This window comes from Bufo gargarizans, chromosome 3 (assembly GCF_014858855.1).
Source record: "Bufo gargarizans isolate SCDJY-AF-19 chromosome 3, ASM1485885v1, whole genome shotgun sequence".
Taxonomy (NCBI): domain Eukaryota; kingdom Metazoa; phylum Chordata; class Amphibia; order Anura; family Bufonidae; genus Bufo; species Bufo gargarizans.
Genome location: NC_058082.1, coordinates 259,836,430 through 259,862,900, shown reverse-complemented (window position 1 = coordinate 259,862,900; position 26,471 = coordinate 259,836,430). Strand labels below are relative to the sequence as shown.

The 26,471-nt window shown below is 44.1% G+C and overlaps 1 protein-coding gene across 1 annotated transcript; it reads right to left on the bottom strand.

Moving 5' to 3' along the window:
* Window positions 1-16,250: 16,250 nt before the first annotated feature.
* On the bottom strand, window positions 16,251-23,899 carry LOC122932420 (60S ribosomal protein L14-like). Its single transcript, XM_044286800.1, has 6 exons — window positions 23,845-23,899; window positions 22,804-22,905; window positions 21,398-21,492; window positions 21,040-21,139; window positions 17,299-17,352; window positions 16,251-16,445 (listed from the first exon to the last, which is right to left on the bottom strand). Exons 1-6 carry the CDS (start codon window positions 23,845-23,847, stop codon window positions 16,296-16,298), a joined length of 504 nt encoding a protein of 167 aa, XP_044142735.1. The 5' UTR covers window positions 23,848-23,899; the 3' UTR covers window positions 16,251-16,295.
* Between the last annotated feature and the right edge of the window lie 2,572 nt (window positions 23,900-26,471).

Sequence of the window (26,471 nt, the reverse complement as noted above, 5' to 3'; positions counted from 1 at the left end):
CATTAATGATGGCATTCTCTTCCTTAGGATAATGTGCACATGCATGAGACATTTTTCTATTCCAAATACTTGTTAAATACTTGGTATCGTGTCCAGTTCTTTTTATTGTATTCATGTCGCTGGTATCGTGCAAGAAATATCGGCCTTATTCTGCTGCGACTCTATATCGTAGCGTTGTCACGGACGCCTCTATCTAGGGACGTACTGTGAGGTTACTTCCTGTTGACATATTCTCCAAGGTAACCGCCATCTCCCTCCGCCTCCGGATCTGATTGGTCGCCGCAATCATGTGGCATAGGCAGCGGTATGCTGTGCGTCGAGGCGCATGCGCGTGACGTCACACGCCGACGCAGGTGCTGACAGGGCGGTCTCCCAGGAAGAGGCGCGCTGGCGATGTATTTAAACTCCATTAAGGTATGTGTCAGGGTGGCTGGTATAGGTTGAGGAACCCCCTTAATGATAGGGACACTACCGTACTGAGGACCACCATATCCTCACACACCAAGAAGCAGAGAAGTATCCATTCCTCTGCAGCATGGCGATCCAGCACCACGGATGCCTGCCCCTAGACTCTGACCTTTACTTTTTGAGTCTAGTATTTCATGTAACCGCCTAACTGCAGTGTATATTCAATTGTTACCTGTGGTTTTAGACGGGTTTTTTGCTTTTTGTTTCTACATGTTCTAAATCCCCCTGAGGAGTCGACACGACAGAAACGTGCCACGTCGGGAGGCCTGTAGTCACTATAGTTTTTATTTTTGTTTTGTATACTAGGGTTCAGGTCCAAACTAGGGACAGGCATCCGGACGGGGTCGCCCTTCTTAGGGCGAGTGCTCTGTATAGACAGGCAGCATGAAAACAGGCCCCATTCCTACCAAGAATATAGGGTGATATAGGGCACAGCATTTATATTTTCATGACTGCATCTCCTGTCTATACTCCCTTTCATCAGGCCTGGTCCCCTGCTACGCTGATCCTAGTCACCTGGTCGGTCAGGTAAGACTGCTTGCGTCTACATAGGCGCAGCAGTTACATTTATCCTTGTTCCACCAGAAGTGGGGTACCTACCATTGAACCTCAATATATGTTGTTTGTGTGTGTTGGCTGGGTAACACTGTCAGCGTACTTACAGGCGCATCAGTGTAAATGAGTGCCTTTTCTTTCCTGCCAGCAGTGGGGTCGACACCATAGAACCCCTTGACTATATGTTTTGTTTTGTGATGCATCCTTAGGTGTATATTTTAATGTATATCGTATAAAAGTTAATTTTTAAACAAGGATATTTCCCCACATTTCTCACATTGTGGGCCACTCAGAGCTTTGTTAATCTTGAAATATCAGTGGGACTGTTTTCACCAATAGTCTCAATCAGATATTATCCTTTCCTACTGATATGGCAGGATTCCTGGCGACGGGATTTGATGCAGAGAACTGGTTGCACGAGGCCAAGGATATATTTTCGGACAAACAATTTACCCAAAAAAAGTATCTACCATCTTTCCAAACCGCTTTTGCAGACCTGACTCAGGTCTACAAAGAACAGATTACGTCCTGGTGGGAAGTGCAAAGTCTGGACAACTATATTAAAAATAATATTGTCCCAAGGGGGCTACGTATCTCTCTCCTCCCAGCGGCTCGTTTACGACAACATCCTGGCTTTTTAACCAAATGGGAGCAAGAAGCCACCAGTAGTTCCCTCAGGTTGATGAAGCTTTTGCTGGATGAGGAGAGAGCTAACCTAGCCACCCTTAGTCAGAAATTGACAGAGTACACAGAGGTAGTGCAGACTTTTTCACAAGAAGCGGAATTCCAGAACAAAGAAAAGCAGCTCCAACTTACTTTAGAAAAATACCAATACCATCTTAAAGAAAGGAAACATCGACAGTTTATTAGAGATCGCTCAGATTTTAAAGAAAACCGTATATATTCCTCTCTTGGTAACACAAGAAGAGACACTGTACCAAGTAATTCTGAGAGATCTTCTACTGAAACTGACCTATCCGACTCTGAGAGAGAAACTGCCCCCAAAGTGAGTCAACACCCCAATCGGGGAAGGTACAGGAGGGGTAGAGGTCGGGGCGCATATAGAGGCCAGGATAACCGTTTTTTAGGCCAGTTCAACCAGAACATGGAATATCCGCTACGCAATCGCATACAGAAACCTCCGAATTAGTCTTGGGACCACAAGTCCTAAATCTTTCTTCACGTGTCCTCAACATTGATGAGATCAAAGCCCTTGAATTAGGTCTGAGCTTTGTGCCTACCCCAAAATTCAATAGATTTTCGTCTGTCAAAGACATCAATCTATTCATCCGCAAATTAAGGTGGCACAAACACTTTAGACTCATGGACCGTCGCCAATGCCTTGAGTTAGGGATCCCGATTGAATTACTTAAGGATGTAGAACTCCTGCAGTCCCTAGATTCTAATAAGGACAACACTCAGGGCAACGGTCCTTTCACAAACTTAAAAGTAAAGAGTACAAAGATGCCACCCACTGCGAATGAACTTTCATGTATAGATGTATTCCTTAATATGGTCACCAAGGATCTGGAGGATCTTAAAGTGTCCACACATCATTCCAACTGCGCCGAGTCTGCGACCACTGCTATTTCATCACTAGCTGACGACCACCAAATCGTCATTAAACCCGCTGATAAGGGGGGGAATGTCGTGGTCATGGACTCGGCACAATATGAGAATATGTGTAGGAGTATACTATCTGATTCAGGGACGTATGAAGTACTATACAGTGACCCCACCGAGGGCTATAGGCGTGAACTTAAAAATATTTTGGAAGAAGCGAAAGCTAATAACATAATTTCCGCTGATGAATTTGCCTTTCTTTTCCCTCTGCATCCTCGTAAATCTACCTTCAACAGTCTCCCCAAGGTGCACAAGGGGGTCAGTCCCCTAAAGGGGAGACCTATTGTATCGGGGGTGGACAACCTTAACCAGAATCTGGGTATTTACATCGACCGGGTATTGGCACCGTTTGTCACGGCTCTCCCCTCCCATGTCAGAGACACTACTGACCTCCTCAAGCGTTTGGAGGGGCTGACATTGGAGGAGACATGTCTCCTTTCCAGTATTGACGTTGAGGCCCTGTATTCATCTATACCACACAATTTGGGTCTCAACGCAGTAGAACACTTTCTCCGATCACGGGGTTGTCAGTATCGCGCCCACAGCCAATTTGTCTTGCGTCTTCTTGAGTTTACGCTTACACGTAACTTTTTCACCTTTGATGGGAGGACCTACCACCAGCTCAGGGGTACAGCGATGGGGAGCCCTTGTGCCCCATCGTATGCCAACCTATTCCTGGGCTGGTGGGAGGAGACCATCGTATTTAAGGAGGATGAAGCTCTGGACACTTACGAGATTGGCTTGTGGGCGCGATACATCGACGACATATTTATTCTCTGGAATGGTGATCAGGGGACCTTTGAAGCCTTTGTCCAGCATCTTAACCATAATAATATCGGTATGCGCTTCACTAGTGAGTCCCACCCCACCACCTTGCCATTCCTTGATATAAAAATCTCCAGGAACGTGAGGGGGGAATTGGACACCTCAATTTATAGGAAGGCTACCTCTACGAATTCCCTCCTGAGGTGGGAGAGCAACCACCCTCTCCCACTCAGGACAGGAATTCCTAGAGGCCAATACCTGCGTCTCGGACGGAATTGCTCTGACAAACATGACTTTGTCAATCAAGCAGCGGATATGAGGAGTAGATTTTTGTCCAGGGGATACCCCGACCATGTTTTGAGATCGGCGTATCAGACAGCTCTGTCCCGACCAAGAGGCTCACTGCTCACTCCCAATCAACCATCCGTTTCACCAACTAGGGTCATGAGAATGATTGCCAATTTCGATAGGGGGTCCAAACAAGTTAGGCAGATTTTAGGACGCCATTGGCAAATTCTCAAAATGGATCCTGACTTAAAAGACGTCTTGGGTGACCAACCACAAATTACTTATCGCAGGGGATCGAACATACGCGATAAGCTAGTGCATAGCCACTATGCACCTGATCGCACCAAAACCACCTGGTTGCGATGTAGGAGTGTGGGATGCTATAGATGTGGGAACTGCATAGCGTGCAAACGCATAGACGTCACCAAGTCGTTTGTGAGCAATGTCACGGACAAAACATATTCAATCCCACATTTCATCAATTGCAAATCCAGAGGGGTCATCTATCGGATCCAGTGTGAATGTGGGATTGAATATGTTGGTAAAACGATACGTGAATTCAGGAGGCGGATAGGGGAGCATCTGGGGGATATCTCTCACAAACGAGATACCCCAATTTCGAAACATGTACACACTGTACACAATGGAAAAGCCTCCTTGAAGTTCCTGGGTTTCGACTTGGTCAAACCGCCTGTGAGAGGGGGCAATTGGGACAGATGTCTGCTGCAACAAGAATCTCGATGGATTTTTCAACTCAAAACATCTGCACCCCTAGGCCTAAATGAAAGGCTGGATTTTGGGTGCTTTATATAAATTGTGGGGTAATTTCTCCAGTAATAGAGATTATGCCCACATTAATGACGGCATTCTCTTCCTTAGGATAATGTGCACATGCATGAGACATTTTTCTATTCCAAATACTTGTTAAATACTTGGTATCGTGTCCAGTTCTTTTTATTGTATTCATGTCGCTGGTATCGTGCAAGAAATATCGGCCTTATTCTGCTGCGACTCTATATCGTAGCGTTGTCACGGACGCCTCTATCTAGGGACGTACTGTGAGGTTACTTCCTGTTGACATATTCTCCAAGGTAACCGCCATCTCCCTCCGCCTCCGGATCTGATTGGTCGCCGCAATCATGTGGCATAGGCAGCGGCGTGCTGTGCGTCGAGGCGCATGCGTGTGACGTCACACGCCGACGCAGGTGCTGACAGGGCGGTCTCCCAGGAAGAGGCGCGCTGGCGATGTATTTAAACTCCATTAAGGTATGTGTCAGGGTGGCTGGTATAGGTTGAGGAACCCCTTTAATGATAGGGACACTACCGTACTGAGGACCACCATATCCTCACACACCAAGAAGCGGAGAAGTATCCATTCCTCTGCAGCATGGCGATCCAGCACCACGGATGCCTGCCCCTAGACTCTGACCTTTACTTTTTGAGTCTAGTATTTCATGTAACCGCCTAACTGCAGTGTATATTCAATTGTTACCTGTGGTTTTAGACGGGTTTTTTGCTTTTTGTTTCTACATGTTCTAAATCCCCCTGAGGAGTCGACACGACAGAAACGTGCCACGTCGGGAGGCCTGTAGTCACTATAGTTTTTATTTTTGTTTTGTATACTAGGGTTCAGGTCCAAACTAGGGACAGGCATCCGGACGGGGTCGCCCTTCTTAGGGCGAGTGCTCTGTATAGACAGGCAGCATGAAAACAGGCCCCATTCCTACCAAGAATATAGGGTGATATAGGGCACAGCATTTATATTTTCATGACTGCATCTCCTGTCTATACTCCCTTTCATCAGGCCTGGTCCCCTGCTACGCTGATCCTAGTCACCTGGTCGGTCAGGTAAGACTGCTTGTGTCTACATAGGCGCAGCAGTTACATTTATCCTTGTTCCACCAGAAGTGGGGTACCTACCATTGAACCTCAATATATGTTGTTTGTGTGTGTTGGCTGGGTAACACTGTCAGCGTACTTACAGGCGCATCAGTGTAAATGAGTGCCTTTTCTTTCCTGCCAGCAGTGGGGTCGACACCATAGAACCCCTTGACTAATATGTTTTGTTTTGTGATGCATCCTTAGGTGTATATTTTAATGTATATCGTATAAAAGTTAATTTTTAAACAAGGATATTTCCCCACATTTCTCACATTGTGGGCCACTCAGAGCTTTGTTAATCTTGAAATATCAGTGGGACTGTTTTCACTAATAGTCTCAATCAGACATAATCTTTGAGTCCACCGCTGCATTAACCTCTTCCTTTATCATAGCCCTCATGGTTTCAAGAAAGGAGGGCGACTCATCTGTAACTACAGTGCTGCCCGTAATTATTCATACCCCTGGCAAATTTTGACTTAAAGTTACTTTTATTCAACCAGCAAGTAATTTTTTGATGGGAAATGACATAGGTGTCTCCCAAAAGATAATAAGACGATGTACAAGAGGCATTATTGTGGAAAAAAAAAATCTCAGCTTTTATTTACATTTGAGCAAAAAGGGTCCAGTCCAAAATTAGTCATATCCTTCACAAACTGTCACAGTCTATGGGAAAATCTAAAGTTCTATACCATTCCAAATAGTCCAAGCTGTTCTAAAGCATCCTAATTACCCTGATTAATTGGGAACAGCTGTTTTAATCAACTCTGCAGTTGGTTTGTGGACAGTCATGGCTAAGACACAGGAGCTCAGTGACGACCTGGGGCTGCGCATTGTGGCTGCTCACAAGTCAGGAAAGGGCTACAAGGCCATTTCTAAATGTTTTCAAGTTCCAGTGGCTACAGTGCAAAGTATTATAAAAAAAAAAATAGAAGATGTTCCGCACTGTGGAAAATCTCAGAGGATGTGTTTGGAAGCCAAAAGTGACACCTGTGCTGGCCAGGAGGATAGTTAGAGAGGTGAAAAAGAATCCAAGGATCACCACCAAGGCCATCCTGGTGAATCTGGTCTCTGCTGGTGGCAATGTCTCAAGGCAGACAATCCAACAGACACTGCACACTGCTGGGTTCCACGGATGCAGACCAAGGAGGATGCCACTTCTCCAGATAAGGCACACAAAAGCTCGCTTGGCCTTTGCAAAAGCTCATCTGGACAAAGAAGACGACTTCTGGTCTTCTGTGTTACGGTCAGATGAAACAAAAATTTTATTGTTTGGTCACAATTATGTTTTCTTCATTTGGCGTAAAAAAGGAGAAGCCTTCAACCCAAAGAACACCATCCCCACTGTCAAACATGGTGGTGGGAACCGAATGCTTTGGGGGTGTTTTTCAGCCAATGGACCAGGGAACCTAATCACAGTAAACGGCACCATGAAAAAAGAGCAATACATGAGGATACTCAACGACAACATCAGGCAGTCTGCAGAGAAACTTGGCCTTGGGCACCAGTGGACATTTCAGCATGACAATGACCCCAAACACACAGCAAAAGTGGTGAAGAAATGGTTAGCAGACAACATTAATGTTTTGAGTGGCCCAGCCAGAGTCCAGACTTGAATCCAATTGAGAATCTGTAGAGGGAGCTAAACTTCAGGGTGATGGCAGGAAGACCCTCCAACCTGAAAGATTTGGAGCTCATTGCTAAAGATGAATGGGCAAAAATACCTGTAGAGACATGCAAAAAGCTGGTCTGCAATTATAGGAAGCGTTTAATTGCTGTAATAGCCAATAAAGGCTTTTCTATTGATTATTGAGAAGGGTATGAATAATTTTGGACTGGACACTTTTTGCTCAAATGTAAATAAAAGCTGAGAAATGTTTTTTTCCCCCCACAATAATGCCTCTTGTACATCGTTTTATTATCTTTTGGGAAACACCTATGTCATTTCCCGTCAAAAAATTACTTGCTGGTTGAATAAAAGTAACTTTAAGTCAAATTTGCTAGGGGTATGAATAATTATGGGCAGCACTGTATCTTCTCAGTGCATTTTGGGCACAAAGGCTTTTTGAATTTAGAGGAGAAAGACTTGCGAGATATGGCACATTTATTGCGCGCCGGGTCTCCACTTGCTGGTTTAGGGATCAAGGTCTCTCTGCCCTAAAAGATTAATATGAAAAATAACCGTGGAGCCCCAGTTATGGGTCTTCAACACAGTGAAAGACAGATATCCCTCAAAGGAAGGAAAACCGAGCAAAGAGGTGTCCCCATTACAGAGATCACCAAATCCACCATATTAAGTGACCCCTATGTCAAGATCCTGCTCTTTTACAAGCTTTAAGGATGTGACAGGGAAGACCTAAGCCAGTTATCCATCCACATATAAGATTAAGATAAAAACTTTTTACAGGGCAAGGGAGAGATAGAGAGACCTGCACCAGGGGTGGATTTTGTAAGGAGGCATACTATCAACTCCCTGTGAAGAGACACCAAGATAAAGGCCCCCTTAACACTGATAGGAGAAGGGAACCTAAGACAGTATTTAAAAAAAAATATATCTCTCCCATGGGGAGGAGGCTTACCAGGCTGAGGCACAGGGATCCACACTTTTTTGCAGCATCCGCGTTTCTTGAGGCAAGCATGGAGCGAGGGTAGAAACTGAAAATTCCTCACTCCCTTTTAACTGGAATGCCACGCCACGGGATTCTCTTGCCCAAGAAGAATCTCGCCTGGTGATGTCATATGCCGGATCCCCTTCGAGTTCCCCTTACCTGGGAACTTGCGCGCGCGCCCGGGTAAGCATGGATGCAGGGCACACTCCAGAGGAACAAGTAAGGGAGGCCATGCGTCCCCGTTCCCTGCTCCAGCCCACCCACATCGTGGGGAATAATCCACAGCTAGGAAAAAAAGGCTGGGCGAAGAAGAGAGGTTCCTGGCACTCCAGGAGAGGCTTCCACGCATACCCAAGGACAGGAAACAACGGCTCAATAGGTAAGGGAGGAGGCCCTTTAAATCTTGTGCTTCTACGTTGTTTCCTGTCCTGGGGCGGGGACACCCACCTGTGAGTGCCTACCGGTTTTCCAGTGGTCCGACATGACAGCACCCTGATTTCCCCCCCTTTTGATGTGTTAGGCCAGTGGTGGGCAAACTTTTTTGTCAACTGAGCCAAATATTTAAATTTATTTTGAGAGCCACATTTTTAAAACCTAAAATATATAGGAAGGAAGCGCATGCTGAAGTGAATGGATCCATGATGCGGGCTGCACACGGCCGTGTGCAGCCCGCATCATGGACCCATTAACTTCAATGGGTCCAGGATCCGGGATATGAGTGCTACAGAGTGCTTCCGTGGTGCTTCTGAATGTGCCTCTGCACCTCAAAAAAGTAGTGCATGCGCTACTTTTTTGCGGTGCGGAGGCACAGCCAGAAGCACCACGGAAGCACTCTGTAGCACTCATATCCCGGATCCTGGACCCATTGAAGTGAATGGGTCCATGATGCGGGCTGCACACGGCCGTGTGCACCCCGCATCATGGACCCATTTACTTCAGCATGCGCTACTTTTTTGCAATGCGGGCAGTCGGATGCGGATTGCGAACCCCATTCAAGTGAATAGGTCCGCGATCCTCATGCAGCTGCCCCATGGTCTGTGCCCGGGCATTGCGGACCGCTATTTGCAGTCCGCAGCACAGGCACGGTGCCCTTACATTTGTGGGCATGAGCCCAGAGTGTGTTTTTACATACTTTTATATGTACTTTCTTTTATTTGGATCTTGATTATTATTTCATTTTATCTTTATCATTTTTTACTTTTATTAAACTTGTCTGCAGACATTACTTTTGCTATTTAAACATATGCCAAGTAAATGCTGATGCCAAATAATTGAGTCACCTGTAGAAGGAGGTACACTGACTCTGAAAGGAGGTAGAAGGAGGTACACTGACTCTGACTTGTAGCCTGCAGCGGTGTTCTGTCTCAGATTTCACTGCCCGGGAAGTTTTGAATACCCCTCGTCACTTCCTCCTCGTTCCGACGTCTACTCTGGAAGGAGGTGCGTACTGCCGGCCCTACTGTGATGCGCGTGCGCTAATACTAGTTATCTTGCCTGTGGGACGCTTTTGCGTTCCACAAAGCAAGAGAGGGCGTGTTCGCTAACTAGTATTAGCACACGAGCATCACAGTAGGCCCTACTGTGATGCGCGTGCGCTAATGCTAGTTAGCGAACACGCCCTCTCTTGCTTTGTGGAACGCAAATGCGTCCCACAGGCAAGATTCGATTCCTCTGTAGTGCAGGATGGGTCGCCGTGGGAAAGAGCTGCATTGAAGGGTCTAAAGAGCCGCTTGTGGCTCGCGAGCCGCACTTTGCCGACCACTGTGTTAGGCTTATTGTAATATTTGTGAAGTAGAATAAAATTCCCCCTTTTGGTTTCATCCATTCTTGTGTGGTAATTTAAAAAACACTGGTGGGGAGGGGGGCTTTTTATCATCTCTCTGTTCCTGTCCCACGATTGGGTGGGGAGACATCCTCCATGTGGTGCTGTCATGTCGGATTCCTGGAAAACCAATTGCCGGTAGGTCTAATTCCTTTACGCCAGTTTTGATAAATCTTCCCCTTTAACTTTTGATCTTTCTAATGATACTCCTATTATGTGACTACGTACCGTTTCAGTTATGCAGAGGAGTCCTCTCCTGCATAACTGAAACGGGACGGATCCGTTTTGCAGCCCATAGACTTCAATTATGACAGATCCGAAGTCGATTCGCTTAAAACTTCATTCTAAGTTGGGCAGGCGACTTCGCACAATAACTTCAGAAATTAATTTGTAGTGTAAAAAAACATTTCCCGAACTCGAGTACCACTTGAAACCGAATCTGAGTTCGGGAAATGAAGTTATTGTGCGAAGTCTCGCGAGACTTCGCGAAGCAATAACTTCAGCTCATCTGAGCCAATACATTCTAATACTGTAGAGAGCTCCTGCTCCGTACACTATTAGAACAAAGTTTTATGCAAATAAACTTTGGATGTTTCATCTGAAGTCGATTCGCTCATCTCTAGTTTTAATCTTTTTCAGGCACTGAACTAGTAAGGCTACATGCACAAGACAGTGAAAAAAAACTTCCGTTAAGAACGGACACACTGTCAGTTTTTCATGGCCATTTTGCATCAGTGTGTGCATCCATTTTCTGGCCGTGTGTCCGTTTTTCATGAGTTTTTGATGTCCGTTAAAAACAGACATGAAAAATGGATGAATTTGATTGGCAGGTATTTCTAGACCCACCTTTCTAACACCCACAGGATGGTAGGCCCCCTGCTAAAATAATGTCCCCCATAGTGTAAGAATTTATATATTTTTTTGCTGCCCTCCAGCTTTAACCCTTTCTACGCCGGCCAGTTTTCACCTTCCTGCCCAGGCCATTTTTTGCAAATCCGACATGTGTCACTTTATGTGGTAATAATTTTGGAACACTTTTACTTATCCAAGCCATTCTGTTTTCTAGTGACACATTGTACTTCACGCAGTGCTAAATTTAAGTCAATATATTTTTCCTTTATTTATAAAAAAAAATCCCAAATATTTGGAAAAATTCTAAATTTTCTAAATTTGAATCTCACTACTTTTAAGACAGATAGTAATGCTTCATAAAATAGTTATCAGTTTTGTAAATGTCATTTTTTTTTAGGATGTTAGAAAGCTTAGAAGCCATTTTCCAAATGTTTAACCCTTAATGCAGTCAAAGTGATTTTGAGGGGCTTACATAATGGAAACCACCCATAAATCACCATTTTAGAAACGGTACCCCTCAAATTATTCAAAACTGATGTTACCAACTTTGTTAACCCTTTAGGTGTTCCACAAGAATTAAAGGAAAATGGAGGCAAAATTTCAAAATTTCATTTTTTATGCAGATTTTTCAAGTTAATCATTTTTTTCTTGCAACACAGCAAGGGTAAAGCAAACTAAATCAATATGCATTACTCTGATTCTGCACTTTAAAGAAATATGGTGGCAGCGGTCAGAAGCAAAGGAGCGCCATATGGATTTTGGAGGCAGATTTTGCTAGAATGGTTTTTGGGCACTAGTTTGTATTTGAAGAGACTCTGGCATACCCCTACAGTGGAAATTCTCAAAAAGTGACCCCATTTTGGAAACTACACCCTTCAAAGAATATATTAATGGGGGGTACTGATCACTTTGACCTCCTAAGTGTTTTACGGAATTTGAAAACACTTGGCTGTGAAAATGAAAAGTTTAATTTCTTCAATAAAATGTTGCTTTAGCTCCAAATTTTTCATTTTCACAAGGGGTAACAGGAGAAAAAGCACCCAAAATTTGTTACCCATTTTCTCCTGAATACGGCAACACCCCATATATGGTGGTAAACATGGCAGGACTCAGAATGGAAGGAGCGTCATATGGCTTTTGCAGCTCAGATTTTGATGGATTGGTTTATGGGCGCCAATGGTTTTTATTTTTTGAGCGATTGTCTTATGCGGGGGCTCATTTTTTTTTGGCGGAATGAAGTTACCTTTACATTGGTACCATTTTAGGGTACATAAGGCTTTTTGATAACTTGGTATTACACTTTTTGTGAGGCAAGGCGACATAAAATAGCCGTTTTGGCATAGTTAAAAAAAAATTCAAATGTTTTACAGCATTCACCTGAGGAGGCATCTCATGTGATATTTTTATAGATCAGGTTGTTACAGACGTGATGATACCTAATATGTTTTTTTAGTTTAAGTTTTACACAGTAAATGCATTTTTAAACAGAATTAAATCTTGTTTTTGTGTTACCATTATCTGAGAGCCATATTTTTTTTTAATTTTTTGGGCGATTGTCTTCGGTACGGTCTTATTTTTTGCGGGATGAGATAATGGTTTGATTGATACTATTTTGGGCTAAATATGCCTTTTTGAATGCTTAGCATTACATTTTTTGTGAGAGGTGACCAAAACTGGCTGTTTTGTCAGTTTTTTTCTACTGCATTCAAATGACAGGGTGGATCATGTGATATTTTTATAGAGCCGGTCGATACGGATGCGGCAATACCTAATATTTTTTCTTTTCCTATTTTTTTTTTATTACCGTATTTTTCGCCCTATAAGACAAAAAAGTGGGGGGAAAATAGCAGTGCGTCTTGTGGGGCGAATGCTGCGACCATCGGGTGTATCGGCTGAGAGGGCAGAGGGGCTGGGGGCCGGCGTCTGGTTCTGTAATGGCAGCAGGGCCCAGTGCAGTCACTATATTCTACTATACCGGGCCCCGCTCACTGTAGTATAATCATATCCAACCTGTAGGTATTGTTAAACTATTAAAATCATCCGAAATCCAGCGCTTGTACTACTTACTTCTTGGCAGTCAGGAGGCCGGGCGGGCGGCAGCGTAACTCAGTTCATCACGCGCCAGCTCCGCCCACTTTTCTGAATGAAGCAGGCGGCGCAGGTGCGTGATGTAGCGAGTCAAACTGCCAGCGCCCGCCCGGCCTCCTGCCTGCTACGAAGTTAGTAGTGAGTAGTATAAGCGCTGGATTTCAGATGATTTGAATAGTTTAACAAAACCTACAAGTTAGATATGATTATACTACAGTGAGCAGGGCCCGGTGTAGTAGAATACAGTGACTGCACCAGGCCCAGCTGCCATTACAAAACCAGATGCCGGCCCCCATTCACTACACAGGGACACTGTTATGGGGGATCTGTGGATGACAAATTAGATAAGATGCTATATTAACAGGTTTCAGCGACAATACACCATTATGGCGGAACCCCCAATTGCCAGAGAGATTCAGGCTAGAAGGCTTTTCCCCATGGGAGGAGAGGGGCACACTATTTATGGGCCGAATTCAATCACATGGAATGTTTAAATCTTTTACCCAGCTCCAGGAAGAGTTTGGCCTACCCAAAATTGAATTTTTTCAATTCCTCCAATTAAGACATGCATGTCAAACGCAATTTCCAAAGGGTATAGTAGTTGCCGTCTCTCCTCCTGTGGTGAAAGTTTCTGGAGGGCAGGTCCGCCAAAGGCCTCATATCCCGACTATATGAATTTATACTTGACGCCAATGCCTCCTCAATCCCCTTGGTGGTAAAAGGAAAATGGGAAGAGGATATAGGGACAATAGCTCAAGAACAATGGAATGACGTTCAGGCTTTAACTACTAGTCTTACACTGAACGAGTCTCAGCTATATTTAATACACAGTGTATAGAACCCCAAAATTTATATTTAACCCTTTCATGACCAAGGGTCATTGATGCCCCAGTGTCCAGGTCAAAATTTACAAATCTGACATGCGTCACTTTATGTGGTAATAGCTTTGGAACACTTTTACTTATCCATGCCATTCTGAGATTGTTTTCTCGTGACACATTGTACTTCATGATAGTCATATATTTGAGTCAATATATTTCACCTTTATGAAAATATCCCAAATTTACCAAAAATGTGGAAAAATTCACAATTTTCCAAATTTCAATTTCTCAGCTTCTAAAACAGAAAGTCATACCTAATAAAATATTTATTACTTAACATTCCCCATATGTCTACTTTATGTTGGCATCATTTTGGAAATGTCATTTTATTTTTTTAGGACGTTAGAGGGCTTAGAAGCAATTCTTACAATTTTTAAGAAATTTTCCAAAACCCACTTTTTAAGGACCAGTTCAGGTCTGAAGTCACTTTGTGGGGCTTACATAGTGGAAACCCCCCATAAATGACCCCATTGTAGAAACTACACCCCTGAAGTTACTCAAAACTGATTTTACAGGCTTTTTTTTTTAACCCTTTAGCAGAATTTCCATTAAAAAAAAAAAAATCTTTAACACATTGAGGGTTAACAGCCACACAAAACTCAATATTTATTACCCTGATTCTGCTGTTTGCATAAACACCCCACATGTGGTCGTAAACTGCTGTACGGGCACACGGCAAGGCGCAGGATAGGAATGCCATACGGTTTTTGGAAGGCAGATTGTGCTAGATTGGTTTTCAGAACGCCATATGTTTTTTATTTTTCTGCCGATCGTTTGTGCAGGGGCTCGTTTTTTGCAGAAAGGGTTGAGGGTTTTATTGGTACCATTTTTGGGTACATAGGATTTTTTGATCATTCATTTTTACACTTTATGGGGCAAGGTGACCCAAAAATTGGCTGTTTTGGAACTTCATCTGAGGATAGTTTTATAGAGAAGATCGTTACGGACGTGGCAATACGTAATATGTATACTTTCTTATTTATTTAAGTTTTACACAATAATAGCATTTCTGAAACCAAAAAAATGATGTTTTAGTGTCTATAGTCTGAGAGCCATAGCTTTTTTATTTTTTGGGCGATTGTCTTAAATAGGGTATCATTTTTTTGCGGGACGAGGTGACGGTTTGATTGGTACTATTTTGGGGGTCATACGCCTTTTTGATCGCTTGCTGTTGCACTTTTTGTGATGTAAGGTGACAAAAATGGCTTTTTTAGTTTTTTTTATGGTGTTTATCGGACGGGGTCTATCATGTGATATCTTTATAGAGACGGTCGTTACGGACGCGGTGATACCTAATGTGTAGTTTTTTTATTTTTCATAGGAAAAGGCAATTTTTAGAAAAAAAATACATTTATTTATTTTTACTTTTATTTATTTTTTCACATTTTCTTTTTATCAAGTCCCTCTTGGATCAGGAAGATCCAGTGGGGCTGATGGCTGTACTATACTTTGCAATGCTCTTGCATTGCAAAGTGTAATACATTCAGATGCCCTGTAGGTGGCAACAGCGGACGCTGCAGTGGCAACAGCGGATGCCCCGCGGCATCTATGGGGTTACAGAACTTACAGCAGAGTGTCAGCATAGAGCTGACACTCTGATGATGGCGGTGGCTCAGGAATGGAGCCGCCGCCATCAAACAGCAGGGGGGCAGAGCTGGAAGGGGGGGGGGGGGAGGTATGTCACGCCAGCAGGGGGCGGACTTAAGGAGGGGGCAGCACTGGGAACAGATGGAGGGGGCACAGATGGGCTGCACAGAACAAAATATAATTTTTCTTATTTTCTTCCTCAAAAACCTAGGTGCATCTTATGGGCCAATGCGTCTTACAGGGCGAAAAATACAGTACCATAATTATGGGAAAAGAACACATTATTATGCAAAACTAACTTATTTCTCCCCCACAACTTTAATACACTTACAGCCTTCCTGCCCGTGAGATCCAGGGGGCTGGATCTCACAGGCTTACATGGAAGGCAGCCCCGATGCCTGTGGAAGGCATCGGGCTGCCTTCTCTGCCATCGGGTCCCCGCCACAGCTGGCGCATACAGCAGGGGTCCGCCTAACGGGAAGAGCCGGTCCACTGCAGCTCCTGCACCCACCCGATCAGTGTGCCGTAGTACTACAGCGCTGGTCGGGAAGTCACTTCCCGCAGCGCTGTACTATTACGGTGCTGGTCGGAAAGGGGTTAAAGGGGTTGTTACAAAGTCAGCCCTTTTCTGATGGAAGGGTGCAGTGATGAAGCAGGTCTCCAAGCGACCACCTTCTTACACAGATAATTTTGCTGCAATACATTTCCACTATAGAGGGTGCACCAAGGAAATGTAGTGTTACATTGGAAATCCTTCAGAAGGCAGCTATGTAATACAAGGACAGCTCAGGTCATTTTTGTTATCCCTAAAAGACAAATAGACATGAACGCAGATGGGTCTATAAATCAAGTGTTTATTTTGTCCATTAAGAGAAAGGATTATGCTTTCTCTTTCTTGACAGACTTGGTAGTCTTTGCAGACTTGGTAGGCTTTTTAGGCTTGGCAGGCTTTTTAGAATCGGCAGACTTTGCAGACCCGGTGGACTCCTTTACAAGTTTCTTCATCTCATGTCGGATAATCTTGTTCCTCTGTAAAATGAGAAAAGATTTCACTGTAGAATTAATTGCAGAATGTTACAGTAACTAGCAGACCCCTACAAGCTGCAGCACAGCACTCCTGGACTGCAAGCAATTTCCTGTCCACTCTAAACTACAGGTTCCACATTCCCTCAATGACAAGGCCCCTGCCCCATGTATTTCATACTGCTCCTATTCCTCAGTCCTATCCTCTCTCCCTGCTCTGGCTAGCTTTACATGCTGTCTCAGTAGCAACCGCCTCCCATTAGATAATATCCAACAACCCCCTCTCACACCAATACCCCCATGATCTCTGGATTACTCCCAGCGCCATTAGTTCTACACATCAGAAGGATACAGCTACTGTGAGGAGAGGGCACCTAATGAAACTGGTGAGGAGAGTGGTCAGGGGATGCAGCCATGTTGGTACATACTACTGTGGATGTGCTGAGACAGGCAAGAACTACTTAAATTCAAGTCAGCAAAGAGGGTGGCTACAAGTGGAATGTTAGCAAAATGTACACTTTACCGAGAGCTCTTATTTTGAAGTTTTTTCTGTTGAACCACCCTGTTCATGTGCTGGGGCACCAGTATTTGGTATGTTCATCAGAGGCTCAGGGTCACACACTTGTCATATTTGATGGGACTAATAGCACAGTGTGCAGTGAGATTCTCTATCAAAACAGACACCATGGCACAGCTAAGTGAATGGGGTCTGTCGGAAGCCATCGGTGTGGGTCTACTGTTGGATGCAGCACCGCGGTTCCCATTTGTGTGGACAGACTCACACAAGACTGTAAAATACTCTGGTTAATACTGCAGGCTAGTAACAAATCAGAATAAAGTACCATTAGAATAAACTTACCATTTTCTTTGCCTTCATGACCTTGTAACGATCGAAGTCTGTCATATTTGCTTTCTGTAGAAAATAATTCAGTTCTGTTTAATAAGTTCCTAAACATTTACTAAAATAGAAGTGTTCAAACAGGATAAAACAACACAAATCCAAATCAAGGTCTAAATACTCATATGACAAAATTCCAAGCCAAAAAACAAAACAAAACCCAAAACTGTAATTAAACCAAGTGTACTAATAAACATCAGAGTGACTACTACGGGGTACAACCGAAGTCACTTTTGACTAGAAACAAGAGAGTTTGTGAAGGACATTTAGCACCTGCGGTTTTTGTGTCAGTTTTAAGTCTGTCTTTGCTTTGTGTGCCTGCACCAAATTTATGAAATGGTGCACCTATATTTGGCATGAGTGCAATGTGGTTTTAAACTCGTGTAAAAGTAGACCAGGGGGTTGCCTGGCATAGGCTGTGACTTCTATAAAAGCCACACATAGAAAATGAGCCATAAGCCAGGTCTAATCTCACTTTTAGTGGTGAGGCTCAACTAATGTCGCATAAACTGTGCGCCCGCAGAATCTAACATCCGATTTGATAAGTGTCCCCCCGATTCCTTATAATGGCTTACTTACTGACAAGCCAGCCACCAGTCTTTAGGAACGGTCACATTTCCTGACATGTCCGTTTTAGTAACTGCTTGCACTCCCCACGTAATAGTATTGAGGCATTATTGTGACTATGTTAAGCCATTCCTTTTTTATTTCTGCTAGAAGTTTTTAATTCGCAAGTTTGAAATTAAGGTCTAGATGGGTGCTACCAGGTTGGTAGAGGGGGTGTCCAGGGACAGGCTAATAACTGGTAACCCATTTAGACCTGTATTACAAACTTCTAGTAATTTATTCATAACTTCTAGTGGGAATAATAACGGAGCGCCACAACATAGGAGTTATAAGAATAGATGCCCCAGAATTACAAGGGGGATGCAGGTATTTGGCAGAACATGTCAGGAGAGGCGAAAGGGCTATGTAGCTAGCAGCCGTAACAGCTATATACTAATGAACATTGTAAAAGGCACTCCTTTTTACAAAAAAGCGGATAGACTAGACCAGTGATGGCGAACCTATGGCACGGGTGCCAGAGGCGGCACTCAGAGCCCTCTCTGTGGGCACCCACACCCTGGAAAAAGTCTATGGTGTACCAATATGCCTTAGACTTTTGCTACCATTATTCAGCGCAAGGGGTACTATGAACAGCACAGGCAGCGCACTGAATTAGGCGGCTATTATAGTGATGAAGTACATGGAAGATATAATTCATTCATATATAGTTACATTGCCGTGTTGGCACTTTGCGATAAAAAAGTGGGTTTTGGGTTGCAGTTTGGGCACTCGGTCTCTAAAAGGTTCACCATCACTGGACTAGATTACAGCTGGCCACTATTCCTACCAGCTCCAGCACAAATACGCATGTCTGGTTTCAATAGGAATCCTGAAAGCTCAGGGGACAGACCTGTAATAGAATAGAGGGGTACTTACCTGATGGACCCTGCACGCTGCTCCGGTTCTCCTGACAAGACCGTTTTCCGGTTACACATAACTGCTGCAGTCCGTTACTGGCCTCCGCTGGGCACCAAAGAGGCCAGTGACTGGCTGCTGCCGTCACGTGTTGTCGACTCGATGTCACAGCTGCAGCCGGGAAAACAGCCTTTTCGGGAGAACCGGGGAGTGGCGGTGCATGGCCTGTCAGGTAAGTACTCATCTATTCTCTTACAGGTCTGCCCCCTGAGCGGTCCTGTTTCCTCTTGAAACGAGACAACCCCTTTACATAGGCCAAAGATCAGGATACTGCTACAGCCAATCATCTGACAGTCACCTAAATCACTGTTTCTGGGCAGCTGATCTTCCTTCTACCTTAACAATGATCTGCTGCCAAAAAGCAATCAATCATTCTCTATGGGGATCACCAGTCCCCATACAAAGACTAATGGAAATGCGCTCCCACCTCCTTAGACGAGCAGGAAATTTCAGATAATTCTTGTGTAAGGCTAAATGCACACGATCAAGATTGCCAGAAAATCTGCACCGCATGTCAGATACATTGTATTCTATGAGAATTTGAAATTCTCATGCACACAATGCAGATTTTTTTCCCCATGCGGATTTTGACCTGCGGTGCAGATTTTAAAATCCGTAACATGTCAATTTATTAGATTTTTTCTGACCACATTTTCTCCATTCCCTTCAATAGGCAGAGGATGTGGATTGTCCGCATGGATTTTCCTGCGAACACCTGGGATTTCAGTGCTGATTCTCCATACATTAGCCCTACATGCATGTTTTACCCCCAAAAGTGAATGAGAAAAACCATTAGGACCCATTCAAACAACCAAATTTTCGTTCTGCATCTTTTGCGGATCGAATGCTGACCCACTCATTTCAATGGGGCCACAAAAATGTGGACAGTACACCATGTGCTGTCTGCATCTGTATATGTCTGTTCCAAATAGGACTGCAACGAGTACTCGATTAAATCAAGTAATTCGACACAAAAAAATCCTTAATGCAAATTTTTTGCATCGAGGATGTGTGTGTTACAAGACCACGGAGCGGAAGTGTAGCACTAGCTATTACCTGCTCCGTAGTCTCCCACTGGCCCACAATGCTCTCGGAATACTCACCTTTACAGCAGGAGGCCTCCAGACACTGCACAGCACATCCATGGTCCCACGCTGCACTGACTTCCTGACATACCCATGCCGTGACCTGACACGCTGTGTGACGTCAGGCCCAGAGCTGCGCGGAACGATGGAGTGACGGCGGCGCCCCTGCTGGAAACGCAAGTTGGTGACACCGAGGGGGTGGGGGTGCGACTAAGGCTGGGTGCAGCGGCATAGCAACCAATGACGCTGTGCCCTCCGGGTGTCAGGAGGAGGGCAGGCTGGGCTTTCACGGACCGTACGTCCGTGGTTTAACTGAAGTGTGGCCCAGCCTTGGGGGCAGAGCCGATGGCACCGGGGTGGGGCAGAGCCGATGCACTTGGGCTGATCGCAAAGGGGGGAACGAAGGGTGTTGGGGGACTGATGGCAGTTGTCTGATGTGTTTTTATAAAGGAAGACAAACAGTCTATTAATTCATTTTTTCTTATTAGAGTACTTGATTAATCATAAAAATAATCAGTACCTGCAGCCCTAGTTCCACAGACAAGCAAAAGATAGAACATGTCCTATTCTTGTTCATATATGGACAAGAATAGGCATTGTTACAATGGGTTTGCAAAAAAATTTAAATTGATACAACACAGATGTTATCTGCATTTTTTGTGCATCTGCCTTTTACAGGCATACAAATACATATGGTCGTGTGAATGCACCTTTACCTGCAGTATATCTCCCACAGGAACTAAGGATCAGGCATGTTGTAATGCAACATCCTTCCGACATCTGGTCAGGGGAGAGTCGGGATACCAACACAAATTGGTTAAAGCCAATGAAGTTAGAGGGTTCAGCTGATTTTTCTAGTGTGTATGGACAATTTTACTTTGCCCGCAGATTCCACATGGACATCTTAGAGATATTTAGCATACATGCCCTTAACTAGCACGTGCTCCTTACCAAACCAGTCGAAAAAAAGGATCATTACAGGCAAGTCTGTATATGCACATCAAATATACAACAGAACTGTATCAGATAGGACAGCTTCTCTTACACATCCCTAGAGAGCCGGGTACAAGTAAACAGGGTTAGAGAGAAAACGTACCCTCTGTCTGGCATCGATTCTCTTGGCCCAGCTTGTTTGGGTCCATTTCTCATTAACATTAGCCTTCTCCCAAGCAACACGGACGCATTTTTGGCGTGCACTAAAATCATAAAAACAGCTTTTAGTCAGCAATTGTAAAAGAAACACCACTAATCAACCAAGTACCCATCAGAATATTTACAGCAGGTTGACTAATACAACCAGCCATCATCCCATATAAGAGGGGGAAAAACTGTACAACTGCAGTCAAGACTTTAAAAGCGACCCGCAGTCCTAACAAGTCCAGTGGGCAGATGTACAGCCTTCCCAGTATAAGCGGCACGTAGAAGGGAAAGCGTGAAGGAGGCCGTATACGAACCTGTGTGGAAACTTGATGACAAAGTCGGTGAGCTGCATGCATTTGAAGGGCATTGCCTGCCTCCTCACACCGCTGCAGGGACCATCTACAAGAGCCTGTGAAGACAGAAGGTTCAATCATCCACAGAACCAGAACACGACAAGTATTCTGGAACATCTATTCTTACAACTATGCATTGTAGAGTTCTTCTATTACTCCTATTAGAAGTTTATGAATAAACTGACAACTGGGTGGCACCAGTTAGCGGTGTGTCCACTACACACCCTTACATTGCCCTGACAGTGTCAGACTGTCGTGACACACGCCTCTCACAAGGAATACTGACACGGTCACCCATTATCAAGTTATTCAAATAGTCAAGAGGAATAACAGAGGAACAGAACATGACACAACTATAAGTAGAGATGCTCCAGAATTGTTATTTTAGGAAAGCAAATATTTGCTAAAAGGTGGCGGCAGGTCCTAACCGAGGTGTAACGAGTCATTAGTTTTGGGGCCACTATTCCTCTATCATGCTGTTACGCAAAAAGCTCTTCACTTTCACAACTGCCCATTTCAGCATTAAAATTTTTTTATAAATCTTAACCAAGTTGACTCGGGCATATGAGCACAGCACAGAGAAGCTGGCACAACGTGCCCGATGCCACCAGTCTCACATGAGGTACTAAACTATACAAGTTCTTCCACTACGTAATGCCAAAACTGCGGCTTCCCCTTAGGCATCATGCACACAACAGTTTTACGGGTCCGTGTTTGAGCCGCATTTTTTGAGCGCTGCACACAGACCCATTCATTTCTAAGGGGCTGTAAAGAATGCGGAAAGAAATGACAGAACTTTTCTTCTCCAATTCGGACATTAGGCAGTTCTATTAGGATGCACACAGCCGGTATCCGTATTTTGTAGATGCGCTCGGTATGCCAACTGCAAAATACATAAGGTCGTGTGCATGAGGCCTTAAAGGGGTTATTCCCATCTTAGACAACGCTAGGATATGCCCCATTGTCTGACAGGTGCGGGTCCCACACCTACGACGAGAACGGAGCGGGGAGAGTTATGGCTGGGGTACCCCAGATTTCCCGCGAACCATCCAACACCAAGAGCTGCTCAGCAATGCTCCCATAGAAGTGAATGGGAGCAAACCGCGCACGAGCGGCCCCTGCTCACATTCATTTCTATGGGAGAGACGAAAATAGCCGACCCAGCAGTGCGCCCTCCGTTCATTTCCCCGATCCATTCTCACTGTAGGTGCGGTTCCCAGTAGTGGGACCCGCACCTATCAGACAATGGGGGCATATCCTAGCGATATGCCCTCATTGTCTGAGAGGGGAAAACCCCTTTAACGAAACTGACAGGATCACATGATCATCCCTTGTAATAGACAGAACCACGCTCCGCTAATAGTTACCCTGTTCTGGTCAATGACATCGACAATCGCCACAAGTTTGCCAGCATGGGGACCGAAGGAGATGTAGGCGACACGGCCGATCTGGACGTAGCGTTTGAACACCTGCAAAGAGAGAAACATGATTAATATGTGGCAGTACTGGTCCCACCGAGTCTTATGGACCTAAAACCCTTACGTCAGACGGATCCAACTGTAAAGAAAAGCTCTACCTTACTACGGAAGAGACCCTTTGTGTGCTGTACACAAAGGCCGTAGGGATCCAGTACCGGTAAATTACAATATCTTGAGAAGTCTTGGCGCTAGAGAAACTCTAGACGGGGAACGTTATACAGTCAGGGCCGCTATGCACAGCGGGGATGTTCCAGGATTAGTGTCATTTACCAAGCACAGCTGTCACTCGGGCTACAGGCACACGACAGCGAAAAACGGACGTGTGATTAGCATTTGCATAACAGTGAATATTAGATGGGTCCATTTTTAAAGGTTTTTCCCCAGTCATGTGCATGTAGCCACTTTAGGGTATGTTCAGGCTTTTTTTTTAGCACAGCAAAAAACTGAGGAATTTACTTCCGCATTCTACATTGTTTAGGAAGAGGTTTTTATTCCGACACAGTTTTAATTACTTTTTTTTTTAACCCTGGCCATTTCTGGCCGCAGCATCCACGTCAGGACATGTCCCCCCTTTCCCCTCCACATGGCATGTAGAACTGCAGGCAGGGAATTACCAAGCCATTTCTCCGTTTGATTCAATAGAGACTGTAAGCATTTTCAGCACATTTTTTGAGTGCAGAATCCACGTTGTAAAAGCTCCATGTGAACATCCCCTTACGGTTAGCATTAGGGATTTAACCCATTCCTTACCCACACCTGGGAGCTGAGCGGTGACAGGACCCAGATCCCAGCAATGTGCGCTTCCATCTGTATTGATGGAAGCGCTCATTGCTTCTGACACCCCCCTGAGAGCCGGCACCCGGGGCGGACCGCCTTACCGCGAGCTGTGTACGGCTCGCGGTAAGCAGAGCACAAGTGCACCCATCTCACCATGATGGCGTCGGCGAGCAGAAAGGAAGGAGCCCCGGCATCCCTTTCCGGTTAACCTAGGAAGCCGAACCAATGAGGGAACAGAAAAGCGGTTACGTCACGCACACTAGCAACAAGAGGGCAGATTAGAAAGAGACTAGTAAGGACATGATCTTTTATGTGATTGGATGACGCGTGACCACGTGACATAAAGACTTACTTTATATAGGGGAATAGGAGTAGGACGCGGTTTGTCCCTCTATAAATATAGTGAGGCGCAGTTTTGGGCTCTGCTAATATGGACGCTGCTGGAGTGTGATCAATTGGGGGCGGGCAGTTAGAATTTGTAAGGGGGATAACCATGGTCTTTTAATATTATACATTTTAAACTGCATAAAGGTGTCAATCGTGCATAATACCAGCACACACAGAAACCACTCCTGCATTCTTTACTTATGCTTCATGGGAATCCTGATCTGTCATGTCCACTATCTTGCTGAATGGATATTACTGAACTGGTCCTGTTGTGTGTAGCACAGATATAGGAATACATCGAGCTCGTGTGGTTGGAGTCTTGGGATTACCTCAACTCAATTTCATCTAAAATGTTTTCTCTTTGTTTGTGCTTGTTTAAAAAAGTGGGGTCTTCATCTCAAGAATGACTTTAAGAAGGCTTTAATCTGTTATTAAAACTGACATGTAAATCACTGTGGTTATAATGAAATTATCTCATTAGTGGCATAGCTAGAAAAGACTGGACCTCAGCCGTGTTAGCCCCCCCATATCAACATTTTTGAACAAAACATATGCAGTTGGTTAGATCTTTGTTAGATCAGGTTAGATCAATTGTTGTTTGCGTTAGATCTCATACAGAAGTAGAGATATTAACAGTTATTTGCAGGGGGGGCTAACCCGTCATCAGCCCCCCCTTATCAAAAAATTGACCAAACAATTAGCTATTTTGGAAGATATTTGTTAGATCAGGTATGATCAACTAGTTGTTTTGTTAGATCTCACATAATTACAGACTTATTAAGTGATTAATGAGGGGGGGCTAGCCCCCCCACATGCAATTTTCAGGTAAAATTTGATGCAGAGCTAATAGGCCTTCGTTAGATCCGGTAAGGATCAAGTGGTTTCAACGTTAGATCTCATTTAATTACAGAGATAATTCACATAAAAACACAGATATTAGGTAGTATTAAATAGGGGAGCTAGCCCCCCCACATGCAATTTTCTGGTAAAATTTGATGCAGACTAATAGGCCTTCGTTAGATCCGGTAAGATCAAGTGGTTTCAATGTTAGATCTCATGTAATTATAGAGAAATTATGGATATTTGGAATTACATCAGGGGGGGCTAGCCCCCCCCCCCCCCCCCCCCCCCCACATGCAATTTTCTGGTAAAATTTGATTCAGGCTAATAGGCCTTCGTTAGATACGGTAAGGAAAAAGGTTTCAACGTTAGATCTCATATAATTACAGAGATATTATGGATATTTGGAATTACGTCAGGGGGGGCTAGCCCACCCCCACATGCAATTTTCAGGTAAAATTTGATGCAGACTAATAGGCCTTCGTTAGATCCGGTAAGATCAAGTGGTTTCAACGTTAGATCTCATTTAATTACAGAGATATTTCACATAAAAACGCTGATATTAGGTAGTATTAAATAGAGGGGCTAGCCCCCCCACATGCAATTTTCTGGTAAAATTTGATGCAGACTAATAGGCCTTCGTTAGATCTGGTAAGATCAAGTGGTTTCAATGTTAGATATCATGTAATTATAGAGATATTATGGATATTTGGAATTACATCAGGGGGGGCTAGCCCCCCCACATGCAATTTTCTGGTAAAATTTGATTCAGGCTAATAGGCCTTCGTTAGATCCGGTAAGAAAAAAGGTTTCAACGTTAGATCTCATATAATTACAGAGATATTATGGATATTTGGAATTACGTCAGGGGGGGGGCTAGCACCCCCACATGCAATTTTCTGGTAAAATTTGATGCAGACTAATAGGCCTTCGTTATATCCGGTAAGATCAAGTGGTTTCAACATTAGATCTCATTTAATTACAGAGATATTTCACATAAAAATGCTGATATTAGGTAGTATTAAATAGAGGGGCTAGCCCCCCCACATGCAATTTTCTGGTAAAATTTGATGCAGACTAATAGGCCTTCGTTAGATCCGGTAAGATCAAGTGGTTTCAACGTTAGATCTCATATAATTACAGAGATATTATGGATATTTGGTATTACATAAGGGTGGGGGCTAACCCCCCCACATGCAATTTTGTGGTAAAATTATATTCAGACTAATAGATCTGCATTAGATCCGGTAAGATGAAGTGGTTTCAACGTTAGATCTCATATAATTACAGAGATATTATAAATATTTGGTATTACATAAGGGGGGGCTGGCCCCCCACATACAATTTTCTAGTAAAATTTCATTCAGGCTAATAGGCCTTCGTTAGATCCGGTAAGATCAAGTGGTTTCAACGTTAGATCTCATATAATTACAGAGATTTTTCAAATGAAAACACAGATATTAGGAACTATTAAATAGGGGGGCTAGCTCCCCCTTATGTAATTCCTAATATCCATAATATCTCTGTAATGATATGAGATCTAACGTTGAAAC